General features: G+C 43.6%; 1 protein-coding gene across 4 annotated transcripts in view; it reads right to left on the bottom strand.

Annotated features, from left to right (window-relative positions):
• TRIM68 (tripartite motif containing 68) overlaps positions 1-14,463 on the bottom strand; it is a 58,820-nt gene extending 44,357 nt beyond the window's left edge. For 2 of the 4 annotated variants that reach the window (XR_006819977.1, XR_006819976.1), the window contains exons 1-7: positions 11,846-14,460; positions 8,582-9,055; positions 6,959-7,054; positions 5,862-6,122; positions 5,451-5,473; positions 4,782-4,882; positions 4,392-4,584 (exon numbers count right to left, since the gene is read on the bottom strand). Coding sequence is in view for 2 of the 4 variants with exons in the window: in XM_046015539.1 (XP_045871495.1) it covers positions 4,034-4,584; positions 4,782-4,882; positions 5,451-5,473; positions 5,862-6,122; positions 6,959-7,054; positions 8,582-9,007 (1,458 nt within the window). In the remaining 2 variants the exon portion in view is untranslated. Of the gene's footprint in view, positions 1-77; positions 4,585-4,781; positions 4,883-5,450; positions 5,474-5,861; positions 6,123-6,958; positions 7,055-8,581; positions 9,056-11,845 lie in introns of those variants that run through there. The other 2 variants (XM_046015540.1, XM_046015539.1) reach the window with 2 other exon arrangements.
• Positions 14,464-17,380: the final 2,917 nt, after the last annotated feature.

Raw genomic sequence — 17,380 nt, 5'->3', positions numbered from 1 at the left:
GTCTTTGTTTTTATTTTTCCCTTTCGGAAAGTCTTTAAGTGAATAACCAGTGTATATTGAAAGAAAAAGATTTCAAATGTAAAAGATACATATATTTGACTCTGGTACATTTGAAAATCTTAATAAAACATAATTTCCTAGTAGTGTTGATAACAAGTTATTATATCTGAGTCTTACTATGTCCTTGCTATTGATGGAGGATACAATGCTAATTCAAAGAAGATATTAAAGATTAAAGAAATGATTAATAGAAACCACATAACACAACATCTAACATATTGTCTGTACTTAAAAATACACTAAATAAATTTCTAATTCCATACTTTTAAGGAGTAGTTCAAGGCACTATTGAAAGTGTATTCCCATGTAGGTCAACACTCATGTGATAGCTGTTCCAAACAATCTGCTTAACAACTTGGCATCCATCCCTTTTGCCAGTACTAAAATTACTTGCTTTCCTAGAATGTATTCTATTTCTGAATACCAGTGAAGTAGGAATCAGCTTCTAAAAACCTGGTAGTGATGCACTGAGTTCCCAAAGAGTATGAAAAAGAAACTCCTCCTCAACGTAAAAACAAATCAACATCATGAGGTGGTTAAATGCATTTGATAAGATTTCTATTTTGAAAAGTCACACTGTTGTTTCCCTATAAGCAACCCAAAAACTATGTTCATCAAATACAAGAATATTAGATATAGTAAAGAATCTGATGTAGAGCAACAAAGGCATAGTTCAGCCTGTACTAAAAACAGTAATTTCTCCCAAGCATTTCCCTCAGAAGTCTGCCCTGCTTTGTGTTTCATTCACACTGGAATTCCCTGAAACTAGCTGGGACCCACTGTTAGTGCTCAGATATTGAACTACATACTTCCAAAGTGGACTAGTTCCCTGCCATGGCTACCCCCAAACAGAAAATCCTGTGCTTCTCCTAATAGATCAGATATGACACTAATCAATATACGCCATTTAACTAGTGCCTAGGACCCACAAAGAATCTGTGTTTGGATCTTGAGAGAATAAAATACATCCTGCTTGAAAAATGGGAGACTGGATTTCCTGTAGGGAGTCCAAGAATTCTCCCCGTCTCTCTGCAGGACTATCTATTTCCCCCTTTCAGTCTTTTGCCTCAAGGCTCAGGCACTGCACCCCTTGTTTCTCTGCGAGTAGAATAAGGATGGGCAAAGCTTATACCTGCCTTGTAGTTAATGATCTCACCTAGATGGAGGAGATATCCTAGACATTCAAGGGAGTGGTGCAGATACTCTATTCTCTGCATGACCCCTGCTTCCTCCATTTCTGGGCCACTTTTGTGATTATCTATTGAATCATGTTTTTTTCAACAGAATTATAATTAAATACCATATAGTTGTTCACACCCCTACAAGACAAAAGCTTACTTTTGTTTTGATTCTAGGCATATGAATGAAAGTTCCCTCATTTAAATATTTACACACACACACACACACACACACACACACACACACATATACACACACACAGAATGCTAGACTGGGCTAAAATTGCAAACCAGACAAATAAGGTTCTTGTCTTCACGGCGTTCTTAGAAAGGAAGTATAAGCAGCTATTCTAGAGAAAAGGGTTTTCATATACTTAAGATTCAAGATTCTTGCCTGGTCTTAAAAATCAGACAATATGAAATAAACAATGTGTTTAACCTTGTACTTCTCACAGGTAATCATAGCACCCAAATCAGCTTATAAAAGTAAAAAACAAAACAAAACAAAACAAAACAAAAAAACCCTTCCCAAAACAGCATGTTAACATGAAGTCATTCCACTACTCAATTCACTCTACATTTAAATGATTTTATCAGCTAAAAATCCTTTTCTAAGAGACTTCCAGGATTGGTCCTATAAAACCATAGTAAAAGAACAACACTAGTTTGTTTCTTAGCTTCTTCTGCTAAGTGTCCATGGACATAACTGGAAGAACTTCCTAAAAATTGGTTTTTCAAGTTTATAAACAATTCCCCAGGGAGTCCCCCTAAACAAAGACATATGGTCCCTTTAGTGTAGGTCAGCTCAATCCTTTGCCAATACCAGATCTGTGACTTACCAGTTCATTCCTCTCCAAGCAGAGAATGGAAACTTCTCCCCTTCTACTAATGCCTGAGGACTGACTTGGAAGCATAGTGGGCAGAATAAGTTTATTTCTCCATTTTAGCCTGTTTTACCTCTTCCATATGGGAACAACCAACACAATTAAAGTTTAAAGACAATATTTACTCTTCTTTATTACAGGAATTACTTTGCTTCTGCCTATACCTGATCTGGTAATTACTTTGCTGCCCAATCCTGACTCAACAGTCACTACTTTCAAGCTTCCACTACATCAGAAGATGTGTTCCACAGCACCACGGCGACAATGTTGATGTACACATCAGAGCCCCCTGCAAAAGGCAAGGCCAATGGTTTCCACATGCTTGCCTTGCAATTTATCTCCAGGCACAAGCATTCTCACATCATACTCTTAAGCTCTGTAATGTATTCTTTTTGGCACATATAACCATCACTCTAAGGTCAACAGCCCAGATACATAGTTTTACTTCCCTTTCATTATAACGTATGGATCCTAAGCTGGCTTTTCATGCCCTTTCCTTCTTCTGTCATAGATTTAGAGAAGAGAAAGGCAGACTATTATGTAGTTACCAGAGCCATGAAGAGTCCTTTGGTGACAAAAAGATCCAAACTTTAGCCCAACTAGCTTGTGGGTGAGCCTTCTTTCCAGTGCATCTGTTTTAAATTTTTCTTCTTATTATTTCCATTCTCTACCCTGATGTCACAGTCCCCATTCTAATCCAAACAATAACACATACAATAGATGCACAACATATCATGGTGGCCCAGAGTCTGCCACTGGCAAGGGACCTTTCTGTCTAACTGGCTGAGATTATCAGGAGAGGCTCTACGAAACAAAGGCACTGCTGTACGGATGCTGGCTCTAAGCAGGCAAGGCGGGAAGGCTACTGCAGGCAAAATCCATGGCCTGCCTTTCTCCATGCCTGAGAAAGGAAAAATACAGGATGGATCTGAGATCTTCAAAACAATCCTGTGAGGTAGGAGAGTCTGCAATTTCTATACCCACTTTTCCACTGAGGACACCTAAAACCCTTCCAACACTGGGATGTTTCAGACCCAACTGTAATGAATGATATGCAGACAGGTGACCTGAGAAGCAAGCCTGTCCATCTTGTTTCAATTGAATGTGGGAAATACTTTATATGCTTTACAATCTTTTTTTCAACCGTTTTGTGAGAAGTTACTTACTGCATTTAAGGCCACTTCAGTTTTTTCATCCATAAAATGAACACAAGAACAAGGCTCACAGGTTTTCTGATCCTGACACTTGGAGAAAAGGCAGGACCAGGACACAGATCTCCTTAGGTCTGAGATAGAGTGACTTTCCCGGCTTATGCTCAGAGAGGGGATGCATATTGGGGTGGCCTGTGCAATGCTGCAAGGCACTTCTCTAGTTAGGGGGTAAGAGAGTTGGGGTCAAATATGGGTTGCTCAGTAGCAGCTCTTAGGTAGAGCAAAGCATCCTCTACTAGTATCAGCACAGCAACCAGCTCTGGACATGAACAAGTATCTTTTGGCTTTTTGGCAAACCCTATGCAAAGGGTTTCCTCTAGGTTGGATCTACTTCATCAACCTTGCTGACTTAATTATGGCACCCACTGGGACTGGGGAAGAGGAGCATGAACTACAGAAAGGACAGAGTCCTGACTCTCATAGCAACATGTTACCTTACAACTGCTCAGATCCTTGATCTTAGCCCTGTCATGCTTCCTTCACTGGGGTGCCATGCTCATTTGACTGCACCTCAGCTTTTTTATATGAGTAGGTTAGTGAGAGACCTTGGCCCAGTTGCAACACACTACTGGGTCAGGCGGAGGGCTCCCTGGATCTTAGACTCAGCATAGTTCAAGGGGATCCTTGTTGGTGGTGGACCCTCCAAAACCTGTGTGGACCAGGTGTTACTCCGAGGCCTCTGGCTAGGATGGTGGCCCTCTTAGTCCTCCCCGTCCAGGGAGCAGATGGCCAGAGGAGCCGTGTTGTTCGCTCCAATGCTGTAGCAAGGACTAAAGTAGGGCAGGAGACGTCCGGGGAAGGGATAGTGGGGGAAAGTGAAAATATGGGAGCCATTGTCAGTCACATTGTAGAAAGAGATATCATGGGCCTCATAATCCAGGAAGACCCCCACCCGGCGGGGAGGGACAGGCAAGGACAGGAGTGGGTATTCATCGGTTCCTGCTCGGTACTCATTTCCCTTCCGCAGCCTGATCACCCAGAATCCATAGTGGGGGGATAAATAGACCACCTCCTTCCGGTCTACATTTTCCTTACACACTCCCAAGCCCCATTCCGACCTGTCTCCCACTTCCACCTCCCAGTAGTGCCGGCCGGAGGAGATGCACTGGCTTCCCAGGACGATATTGTAGCGGTAAAATCTCTCAGGATTGTCAGGCAGTTTCTGCTTGGTGTCTCCATAGCGCACGCATTTTCTGTCCTCAGACACAATGAGGCGAGAATAAGCGGTGTCTGGATCCAGGAGCACGTCAGCTGGGAATAAAGATCCTGGTTGGAGACACTGACATGCAGCAGAGGGTGTGGGCATGGTCTGATAAACACAGCCACAGGTTTCTCAGAGATGAGCAGGACAGGGGAGAGCAGGGGCATCCAGAAGGCACTCAACCATTTTCATTCTCTAGGAGGGGTCCCTCCCACTGCCCACCATAACCTCTCCTAGCATTCGTTACCTGCGTATGTCTTCAAAATCTCTCTTAGCCCCAGCACACGACAATCTGTCTTTAGCTCCAGGGAGACTGGTTCTGGCCTCTGCAGACTCCAAGACTTGCTCCTGGCAGGGAAGAGGTAAACTTTGGGGCCAGAAGTCCTGCTTTGCTATATGGGCCTTCCATACTATAGGAAAGATAGGCTTGGCCAGAGATGGTCAGTGGGGTGCCCCTCCCCAGCAACACCAGGCAAAGCAGAGATGTGATGATTATTTGACTGAGCGTGGACGGTTTGTGGCACAGAGAGAACCCTGGCATCCCCATGCTGGGGGAGGGGGAGATATGCATTTGGCACTGGGAGAGGAAGCAGTGTGCCACAAAGGAGGAAGGCGGATACTCAGGCTAGAGGACAATTGGAGACATCTGCGGTCTTTGTTCCTTTTTTGGGCAATCCACCTGAGACTGTGTAATCTATAACTTTGTCTGAAATTCTTAACACTTGAAATGAATTTGACTGAGTACAACGGAAAAAGAATGAGGAACAAAGCTTCTTTAGCAAATATAATGAAAGATGATGCTTATGCACCACTCTTCTGTGGGTACTGGGTCTATGTTCCTTTCCCATTTCTCCCTCTGACCCGGGCCCATTATCCCCTTATAGGGCTGCTTAGGGGCTCCAAGGATGGAACATACCTGTTTAAGACTTCCTGAATACCCTAGAAGGAGGAAAAAAAAAAGCAGCATATGAGTATGTGTTATTCCTCAGATGGACCAGACAGCAATGAGCTCTGGGAGGGGGTTTCTCTGAGGGTAAGGGAGGTAGAGAGCAAGGCTGGACTTCTTAACTTCAAGCTCCACCTTGATTCCCAGGCCAGAGGGGAGGGGTGGGTATTATGCCAGAGCTGCCTAAGTGCTGTCCCACCTACCAGGCGACAAGAGACCATGCCAGGGGTAGAGCAGCAGCATAGTGGAGGGGGTGGTATATGGGATCCACGTCTGGTGGGCACAGTGCTGACAGGTCCCACTGAAGACTAGTTAATCCTCTCCTGGAGTCCCATACCATCTTCAGCATTCTTTGAGTGCCCAGAAAAACCCGCCACTCACCTGCAGCATCCAGCGGACAGGCCTCTGAGACCTCTCTTCCAGTTCTGCAATCATCCTCCACAGCACCTGGCTCTGCTGGACGAGCTCATTATGATTCTGCTCCAGTTTTTGCACAGTCTCCGCCTCTTCTTGCTCTAGGCTGGCCAGAGCTGCGGCTGCTTCCACCTCCAGCCGCCGACCTGGAGGCTGTGTTTTTTTTAGTAATCGCCGGTATTTCTCAAACTCCCACATGATACTCTGCTTTCGAGTTTCCAACTGTATCTGGAGGGCCAGGCAGGACCAGAAATCAGCACTGATTCTGACAGGACCCCCCAGGACTGAGGGTACTGGCACATGCATACACACACACACACACTTTGGAATGTGTGGGTACCATGTAAAAGGCACTACAGAAGCCACAAGAAAGGAGATTGTTTTGCCTACCCCTCTGTTCCCAGAGCTCCAGCACATGCTTCTGGGTCCCTATCACTACTCTTACTGGGCCTAGTAGGGCCTAGTATTTTGGTACTATATGCTCTAGACTATTTTCTAGTCTCAGAATAATATATTCCATTTTTAGAATAATGACCAGAGGGATTACACTTAGGGCTCTAAGGCAGTGTAACTTAACTACACTGTGAGCTTCGCTCCTTACTGATACCATATCAGTTCACTATGCTTTCTTAGGTAGGCTGAGTGTTACCCTCTGTGGATCAAACATTCTTGTCCTCAAATTTATTACAGGGATGATTTTCTAATATTTTAATAACTTTTAGTAAAAATAGCTCTACCTAGGGAAAGTGAAACAGAAACCAGGCTTTACTAAGCATTATATAATTCTTACCGCTGTGAACTATCAACACATACCTGAGTCACATGGTTTTCCTTTCTCACATATACAGACATAAACCCAGAGGTTATACCTTTATCACTACCAAGAAACTGGAATTGGGAGGGTACATGGCCTGCCTAAGGTAGAGTATGCTGGTTGGAGAACCCCAGGCTCTCTAACTTCAACGCCACATTCTGCCTCACAGAGACAAGGAAGAAGTGACCACAGGCCAGCTCCCAGACAACACAGTGACCATCCAGCCTTCCTTCCCCAGGTGGCAACCTGCCTTCCAGGTGGCAGTTCGTTTCCTTTCACCAACTTCCAGCTTCCAGGCCTCATCTTGCTCTTTCCTCAGATGCTCCAGAGCCTCATGGAGTTTCCACTGAAAGAAGTAAAAACCTTGTGAGGACACATCAGGCAGCCCAGGTTGATGATGAGGCTTTCTAGTGTTGGCAGGTGATCAGAAAACAAGCATTCCTTGGGCAATGGGCCAGAATGAATGTCACAGGGGGAGTGATTCCTGCCCAGACGACGTCCAGGGCAGTCTTCCAACTCACAATCATATCAACATTTACAGTTCCTAAGTTTCTGTGAAGTAGAAGAAAAGGTCCATCTCCAACCTTAGACATTCCTATCCATGCTTATTTTTATCCGTATCTGCCTTGTTATCTCAAGGCATCTTAAAACCTTTTTATTCAAAGTGTGGTCCAAGAGAAAAGTAATAACCACATTACCACAGAGCTTGCTAGAAATGCAGAACCCCAGCCTCACCCCAGGATTACTGAATTAGAACCTGAATTCTAGCAAGATTTTCAGGTGGATCACGTGCAAATTATAGGTAAGAAGCACTATCCTAAAATACTGCAACAGTAGTATATTGTTGGAAACCATAAAGTGTTCTGATAAAAATATTAACCATTCTATTAAAGATTTACCAGGTGCCATAAGTGGCTTCAGCACTAAACCTACATTTAGTACTCATGACCCTTTAAGTATTATCCCTATTTTATAGATAAGAAAACTGAGGCTCAGTGAGTGAACTACCCAAAGTCATTCAGCTAATAAGTGGTTGGGCTGGGATTTAACCCAGTTCTCTAACTGCTATGCCTATATTTCATTGCCTTCCTGTTTTAAAACTCAAAGAAAAATGAGTGGGTAAATACTTGTAATTTTTTAGAAATTATTCATGCATTGGAAAACACCTAATTTAGGGGATTTGTCATACGTTCTTACCTCCTAACCTTAACTTCAAGAAAGAGAATTAAGACCAGTACTAGATCAATGGATCACAGTCACTGGGATAATGAATCTGATAGACATGTCAGCGTGGACATCTGGAAGCTGATGAAGGTAACAACAGAAATGGAGTAGCAGGTGTGACAGAGATGACCCCTTAACTTAACATCTTATAAAGTTAGATTACTCCCATTCAATCCTAAATAATTCAGCCACAGTCCCTTCTAGCTCTAAAATCAACTATCATGCCCTCAAATTTCTAAGCCTCAGTTTTGTTGATAAAAGAGGAAATTGAAGTGACTGCAAATGACTATTGGTGGCAGTTTGAGGAGTCTGTGGGTTCTGCAGGTTGCAGCCTTGACTATCTCATGCCCAAACTCCTCGAAGGCACTTGCGGGAGCTAACCCAAATTGGCTCCTTCAAATTCTCATTGAAAGCATGCTTGGATTAGGCATTAGCCATGCTGGGATCAGGGAAGGGGTGTGGACATGGGAGGTTCCCATGCAAGGAGAGGTGTGGCTCAACTGCATCAGGGCCCCAGGATCTGTGGGTGGGAGGAGCCAAAGGAATCAGCTTTCATTTAGTCTCTGGGGCTCCTGGTCAAGTTCTAGATCTGGAGATAGTCAAGAATGGGCCAGGGAGAGGCTGGGATGGCTGGCCTCCCATCTCCCACCTTATATTCCCAGGTGACATCCTCCATGGGTACCACACTGTGGGCCTCATGCTCAGGAGACTGGCTGCAGGCCTCACAAACGATCAGTCCATCTTCTTTGCAGAACATCTTTAGCTGTTCCTTATGGAGCTCACACACATCACCCTTCAGTCCCATTCCTGGATGCAGCCCCAGCAGACGAACTTTTTCTACGACATTGGCCAGCTGCCAATTGGGTCGCAGGTTTCTTGGCTGAACCGGAGCCCGGCAGAGGGGACAGGTGTAACCCCAATTCTGGGATTCTCCTGGGACCTCCCACAGTCCAGAGAGACAGCCATGGCAGAAGCTGTGGCCACAGTCGATGCTCACAGGCTCCCTCAGGAAGGTCATGCAGATAGGACAGGCCACTTCTTCCACCATGGCTTCCACCAATGCTGAAGGATCCATGGCTCCTTCTCACTCTATCCTCAGACAGCCAGGTAGAAGTCGTCAAGGCTGAGAAGAAGAAAAAGAAAGAAGTAAGATAAAAATGTTCTTCTGTTAAAGAGCAAAGGGATCAGCAAAAGGGAGAATTAGTGACTGAGGAAAAAAAAACCCAACAACCCAACAGCTTCCTCCTTTGGGTCCTTTATTGACCTTGGTTAACGTAAGTGGTGGCCTTCCCAACTGAAATTTCAACTGGGTCACATTATCCATACCACTGTAGAGACATCTGGCGATGCCTAAGTAAGTGGATATTGGGAGTTTTCCGTTTTCATTCATTTGGACATCTCTGAATCTCCTCTGAGTTTGCTCACCAGACCATTTCCACCCTACTTCAATCACACTCTCCAAATCAGTATTGTTTCTCTTGAGCTTGGGAAAGGTCCCACAAAATGTGGTGTTTTAGTATCCAAAATAAGGCCAGAAATACCCCTAGTCTTACTCTTTAGTATGTTTGTATGTATATATTTTTCAAGGTGCAGAAAAGGCAATACACTGGGAGACCATTGCCTATATGCTCAGTTTGTTCTCCTGTGTTGCACACTTGAGTATAAGGAATATAAAATATATGTAAATTTCTCCACAGCCTCTAAACCCCTGCCCATTTCTCTAGCACTAGCATTCACTAAATTGCCAAGACACTCTCCTTCACGTTCAGTGGTATGTTTAGAAGCAGAGATGAAATAACACCCATTGGAAGATAAAAACACAGCTCATTTGATGATAGTCAAACCCATATTGATGGAAGTCACTGCCTCAGCAAGAAACCTGAGATTTCTGACCAGATATGAGTATGGAACTTGAATGATCAATGGCAGGCTCTTGGCTCAGTAGGCAGTATTTCTTTGTTTACTATCCAAGTTTGTGCTACTGGCTAGAATCTATAAAGGGAAGAACACTGTAGCTCTTAGTCATGGCTGTATCCTCCACACTAAAACGGTGCCTGCCATTCTGCTGTTGTTGAATAAATAAACTAGCCAGACAGGAAAAGCTCCTAGACCTAAAATCTTTTTATAATTTTTTAGGTAACTGAGAGCATATTATACAGTAAAAATAATAGCAAACACTCCTCAAGCACTTACACTGTGTGCCAGGCAATATTCTGAGCCTTTTACACAGATTAACTCAGTTTATTTCACAACCCTAAGTCAAAACCATTATTCTATTGTTTTCATTTTACAGATGCTTGGTCCTGGGGTCCACCATTCTATCTTGGGCAAATTACTTAACCTCTCTACCTTCCAGGTAGAATAAAAATTCAAGAGAGAGAAACTGGGTGCCTGGGTGGCTCAACTGGTTAAGCCTTTGGCTCATGTCATCTCAGGGTCCTCAGGGATCATCAGGCACCCTGTTTAGCAGGAAGTCTGCTTCTCCTTCTCCCCCTCCTCCGTGCTTGTGTGCGCTCTCTCTCGTAATAAGATCTTTTCTAAAAAGAGAGAGTGAAATCATTGTGATTTAGGGTAGTTCAGTAGGCTTCCTGAAGAACCTGGAGTAGTATGTAGATTTTGCAGGAGTCTCTGTTACAGGCAGCAGCAGGTCACACCTTCTCATTGGCCTCTGTGCCTCCTGACAGTCCACCTCCCACTATCACTGCCAAAATGCAGGACCCAGTATCCTCAAACCTAGTTTTGTGAAATCCCTAACCTATGGAGGTCCTCTCCTGGTTCCCCACCATCAGTCCAATAGGGAAGCTCTCTCTTTAACCCTGAAATAGCAACTGTGCCCAGTTAAGCAAAGAGAGAAACTTCCACTTTCTTACAGATCCCATGTCCATTTATTCTGCCTCACTTGGATCCCTACTGTTTTCACAGCTTGAAATGACTTCTCCATGATCCTACTCTTAACATCATCTGATACACACACGTTTATCATCTTACTTCCCACACCGGAAGCGTCACAAGGATTCTCTTACTTTGTTCCCTACTATATCCCCAACATAAAGGAGAGTGCCTCAAACATTTTTTGAATATGAAAGAATTAAGTGTAAACGTTGAGGTCTGATAGTAGGTTGGGAGTGGAAGTATCAATACCCTCATCTAACCGAGTGGGGCACCAAGAGCTACCACCTAAGGGTGACACGAGAAGTTGAGATCTATGATTTAAAGCCACAAAGATCAACAGGAGAACGCCAACAGAAATAAAAAATTGAGAAGATGGTGGCAGTAGGAAGGTGAGGTAAAGAAATATCAAAACGATACATCAAGAAATGAGGCAAAAGCATATTTTAGATTTCTGAGTCATAAAGATTTAAACATGGAAAAGTTCAAAGTGGTGGCCTCCACAAGAAGGGCTTAGGGTCACGTAGCGACTTTTGCTCTCCCATATAACACCGACTTTATTGATTTATTTTTTTATTATACATGAATTGCTTTGACAAAATTTTAATTATTAAACGTTTAATTGCTTCGACCTTGCCTTTACCAGGGTGGGGAGCCGGTGTGGGAAACACATTTCAGGGCGGGGGCCAGAGCGTGGAAAAGCCTGGGGAGGAGAGGCCAGAGTGAAGAGAGGGGCGAGGGAGACCGTGGCCCCCGGGGGGGTTCTGGAGCAGAGGGGGATGGTAACCTCCCGGCTACGAGAAGGCGGAGCAGGGCCCGCGGACACCCCGACAGCCGACCGGTCCGGACAGAAGAAGTGAGCCTGCAGGACTTCCGACTTCAGAACAGGCACAGCTGTCCACCCACCTCCCTCCTCAGCCGGGTCTAGCGCCCCGCGGCGGAAACCGAACGTGGAGACTCCCGGTTGCCACCGCCGAGCGCTCCCGACGGCACAAGCGCCCGGTCAAGCCACCACAGCACTTACCACCCGTGGAAGATGAAGGCCCCAAAACACCCGGCTCCCCTGCTCCCGCAGGTCTCCCAGGCCCCGCCCACAGGCCCGGAGCCAATGAGCGGCGGGCAGGGCCCGTTCCCCGGATCGCACGCCGCAGGCGTCTTTGTGGGAACAGCCAATCACAGACCGGGATCCAGACAACTCTAGTTAATCGGAGATAGACTCTCGGCGTGCGGGTGCTTTTTCTCTGCTACGTCGTTTTTTCTGGCTACTTCCACTCGGAGTCGTTTAAACTGTGAAGGGGCTCAGGAGGCATTCCCACGTCAGGGGGAGGGGTGTCGGCTCCCGAACGAGGCCGCCGGAGCCCTGCCTTAACAGAGGCCCTGCTGACTCTCGACCCACGGGACACACTCAGTCTCACACTTCTGTTCTGACGACAGGCCCTGCAGAGCGAGCCTTGTTCCTTCCGGGTAATAGCACGGGAGACCTAATGGTACTCCTTTCCCAGTTTTCTGTGTGAAACTCAGCAGCCTGTGGGGTCCGTCGCGTATAGTTCTGTGACCCCAGTTTATTTAGCGCGGGGCTGAGCACTCATATGCAGTTTCTTGTCAAATGAGCGACCTCTCCTGGCTCCAACTGCAGATACTGGGTTCTTAGTGAAAAACAAAACACCTCCCCCCACCCCCGCCCAAGCCCTCCTACGTTTTCCTGGAAAACTCTTGTCCTTTGATACTTAAGCAGGCAGCTTCTTATTATTGCCACAATCCATTTTAAAGTTAGAAACAGAGATGGGGGTTAAGGAGTGCACTTTTTTGATGAGCATCCCGTGATGTATGGAACGGTTGAATCACTGTCCTACACCTGAAGCAATAACGTTGTATGCTAACTAACTGAAAGTGAAATAAAAACTTAAAAAAAAAAAAAAAAAGAAACATACTGGGATCTGGTAGAGTCGAAGTGGAATCCCTGGTTACAAATTCTAATTATTATTACTATTTTGTAAATTTTAAATGACTGCCCCCTCCAACAAAAGACATAGAGTCGGTCATGTGCACACACAAACTGCTATTTAAGGCAATGATTTGGGTTTTTCTTTGCACTTACAGCACCTTGTCCTTTTCCTGATATTTAGGTGTTTACTGAATAAGCAAATAAAGGCATATCCTGTGGACATGGAATATAACCAGGAAATGCTTCAACTGAAGCCCAGTTCCAGACGATTTCATTGTTGGGATTCCTTGGATCCTCATGCCAATGTCTGGGCTCAGACCATAGTTAAAACTCTGAAGAGTGAGGACCAGAAAATTCCTGAAACAAATGGGGCCATGAGCAAAAAAAAAAAAACAAAAAGAAGAGAGGTAACTGATGTCTCAGTTGGATCATCTTATTCACCAGGATGTGGACAAATTGTTGCGGTAACAGAAGAGTCAGTTGGTTGAGTTAACCAAACCACTTTAAACATTTATTGAGCACCACATTTTTCTAACATTTTGTACTGGGTGCTGGTATTTTATCTATGAGCCACACAGTCTTTATTCTTCAGGAGGTCAAGATCAAATTGGTTGTGTTTTGAACATTCTGTGAAGTTAAAATAGTTAATTGGGAGATCATTTTCATTTGTAACTTGCAATTGTCCATGACCATGACTGACTCTCAAGGGCCCAAACAAAAGGGCACCTTAGGGTTGCTGGAGGAGAGGGCTTGTGTTCACCAAGGGAAGGCTGGACAGAGAGCTTTTGAAGGCCTATCAGCCCATCACCCCTCCAGAGAAGCTGTCCTTCCCAACCTCACTCAGGGTGCCTTTTTTGCTGTGAACGGCAGACATGTGTATGCAGGCGAGGCTCTGTTTCAGAGACATTCCATGGCTATAAGTGCAGACCACAACCCTCTGCCTGAATCCAATACAGACCAGTACAACAAGCTGAGTGGCTAGCTGTGAGATGGTGTCTGTGCTGTGGGTGAGGAATGTTACCATAAAAGAAGTAAAGACTGAGAACTGACTGGGGGGCAAGGAAGAAGGTGAGGGCACTGAGGAAGTAGGGCTGAGGAAGTGGGACTCAAGAAGGGGTGGGAAGCCAGTGCAAACCCTGGGGCCTCAATAAGCTTCATACAAACTTGGGCTTGAACTTCAGAAGAGAGCTGCCCATGATGGTGGCACAGCAGTCAGAAGAAAAACATGTGAGGGGTGGAGGCTAAGAGGAGTGCACCTCAGACAATGGTTAGTTGCCCCACTCTACTTCAAAAGTCTCTTTCTGGGCCTTTTATAATAGAATAAAGCCTCCTGTTCTTCCAGTATTCTAGATTGTCTTTGGTTTCCAGAAAGCAAGGCTGATACTTTGTCAGAGTCCCACGTAGGGGAAGTTAGGGCTTCTTCCCCTATCCACTCAATGTTAGCCCAAGCTAAGAGAGAAGTCCCAGCTCAGAGCAGCAAAGCCACAGACCTTTGTTAATACTCTTACTTAGGCAGGGAAAGAGAGCCTAGAAGCTAAAACCTAGAATTCTGTCTAGAGGACATGGAGAGCCTTTTCTGTCTCCTGAGTCGCTCGAGGCCTCTGAAACTGACTGAGGAGTCATTGAGAGTGTATATTAGTTATCCCAAGATGCTGTGAACAGGGAGTAGAGAGAAGGGAGCAACTCTAGAGGCAAAGGAAAGGAGCAATAGTATGAAGAAGACTTACTTCGACGTGAGATGCCAAGGCTGGGAATATAGCTGTCTGGATGTGTGTGTGAGATGTTCTCAAAAATAAATATGTATTTCTATTTTTAAATTTATAGTTACTGAGATGTGTTTATATCTTTGTTGTCTATATGTGAGAATATAACTGTATATTACAATGGAAACTGTTAATATAACAATATATACAAATGGCAAGGTGTTGGGATGGTTGGCTGAAGAACGAGCCAGACAAATACTGTTCTTGGTTTTGATATCAGTGTTGTGTTGGATTAAAAAAAAAAAAGAAATAGCTTTATATTCATTGTATTGGTATTTATTTAGATTTCTTTCAACTTTAATTTGTTTTAGTAAGTTATTATCCTCAAAATGTCAATGTTTCCATAATTTATGAGTGTGTAATTATACAAAGTTTTGATATTGTGGTTTATAATAAGAAATATATATTTGGTCTTCTTTCCTACATTTGGCACAGAGCTCCTGAAACCCTTGGAATTTTGTGTGTCATGAAAGCCCCAAAGGTGTCTTTTGTTATGTTAATGAGAAGACTTTTGGACCTCCCTGAAGGATGGGGAGGGCTTGTAGCCAGGAGAACTCATGTTATGATTAGAGGATTGTGACTTTTAGTCATACCCTCCCCACTACGTCTGATATCCAGGGGAGGAGAAAGGGATTGGATGTTGAATTAGTCACCAATGGCCAATGATTTGATCAGTCGTGCCTACATAATGAAGCCTCCATAAAAACCCAAGAGGACAGGGTTGGGAGAGCTTCTGGGTTGGTAACTGTGTGGAGGTGTTGGGAGAGTGGCATGCCTAGAGAGGTCGTGGGGGCTCTGCACCCCTTCCTGTACCTTGCCCTCTGCATCTCTTTCGCATGGCTGTTCCTGAGTTATATGCTTTAATAATAAACCAGTAATCTAGTAATGGTTCCCTAAGTTTTGTGAGCTGCTCTAGCACATTAATTGAACCCCAAGAGGAATCTGTGGTTTATAGCCAGTAGGTAGAAGTATATACCTATATAGCCAGTAGGTAGAAGTATTTACCTATATAGGTAGAACCTATATAGGTAATAACCTGTGTGTATGTGGTGGGGGAGGGCAGTCTTGTAGGACTGATCCCTTAACCTGTGAATCTGATGCTATTTTTGGGTAGACAGTGTCAGAATTGAGTTGAATTCTCACCCTGCTCGTGTCTGGGAATTGATTGTTCCTGTGGAAAAATGACCCCTACTCCTTCAAAGGTTGAAATTGGGTCCAGCAACCTAAATTAAAAGTAACTTTTATTTTTCTCCATTTATAGGCTTTTTCTTGATTATGATCTCTAATATTATGTTCTTACCACTACTTTTTTTTCTCCCAAGAGACTTATGTTTATTGCCAAATGTGTCTAATTTATGTTCATTCAAGTTACCTGTTAATTTATGGTTATTTTAACTTGCTTTTTTTCCTGATTTTATCCTTACTGTATTTTCCTTTTTTTTTTTACTTTTGCTCATTCTTTTTTTCCCCCCTTGCTTCTTGCATTACTTTTTATTTATTGGGGAGTGTAAAGTTTTCTCTAAATTAATGTCAGACTGTATTTCATATACTTAATGACACATTCGTTGTCATTAAATAAACTGTAACTACAATTTTGAATTTAGTTTTCTCCAGAAATTGTTGGATTAGGTATTTTTTTTTTGGATTAGGTATTGTTTTTTTAAACTGAATATAGTTGACACACAATGTTACATTGATTTCAGGTGTATAACAGTGATTTGACAAGTCTTTATGTTATGCTATGGTCACCACAAGCGAAGTTTTGTTTTTTTTTAAGGTTGTATTTTTTTATTTGACAGAGATACACATAGCAAGAGAGGGAGCACAAGCAGGGGGAGTGGAAGAAGGAGAAGCAGGCTTCCCGCTGAGTAGGGAGCCTGATGTGGGGCTTGATCTCAGGACCCTGGGATCATGACTTGAGCTGAAGGCAGATGCTTAACGACTGAGCCACGCAGGTGCCCCACAAGTGAAGTTTTAATTATATAAATACAGCTGACCCTTGAACAACACAGGTTTGAACTGTGCAGGTCACTTATACACAGATTTTGTAGAGTACAGTAATGTAAATGTATTTTCTTTTCCTTATGATTTACTTATAACATTTCTTTAGCTTACTTAATTGTAAGAATGAAGTATATAATACATATAACATACAAGATGTCTGTTAATTGACAGTTTATGTTATTAGCAAGGCTTCTAATTAACATGAGGGTATTAGTAGTTAAATTTGCAGGGAGTCAAAAGCTAAATGTGGATTTTTGACTGTACAGGGTATATGTGGGGTGGAAGTGCCCTTAACCTCCATATTATTCAAGGGCCACCTGTAATTTTTTAAGACTGGCTCTTATTTTATGACCCCATGGCATAAAAATTTATTTTTAAAATGCCCTTACAACCTGCCTTTGGGAAAATATTTTGTGGCCAACTGTATAAATATAGTATTATTCAGTAGGTTTTGGAAAAGGAAGTATATTTCTACAGTAGAAAAGATTAAATTGATATAGTCTCTTTATCAGAGTGTGATAGAGTTTAGAGGTATCTGGCCAAACTCATTGCCTTGGATGTGGATAGCAGAAGACTGAGTCAGGAGCCAGCCAGCCAAAATGCTGACTAAGAACAAGAGTTTAAAGTTCCAGGAATGTATTTTAATCAGAAAAAGGACTTATTAAGGAGTATTAGGTAGCTCATGGATAATGCAGGCAGGAACATTATCAAATTACTCTGTAGGTTCACTCTGGTAGAGATGTCACTACTACCCCCATGGCGTGTGGTTAACTTGGATCTCACTTTCAAACATGGGCACTAGAAGCTGTCACTGTGATAGCTTCAAGTGAAGTTAATCTTAGGGGAA

The sequence above is a fragment of the Meles meles genome, chromosome 8, assembly GCF_922984935.1.
Source record: "Meles meles chromosome 8, mMelMel3.1 paternal haplotype, whole genome shotgun sequence".
In the NCBI taxonomy this organism is placed as follows: domain Eukaryota; kingdom Metazoa; phylum Chordata; class Mammalia; order Carnivora; family Mustelidae; genus Meles; species Meles meles.
This window is presented reverse-complemented; position numbering and strand designations above follow the sequence as displayed.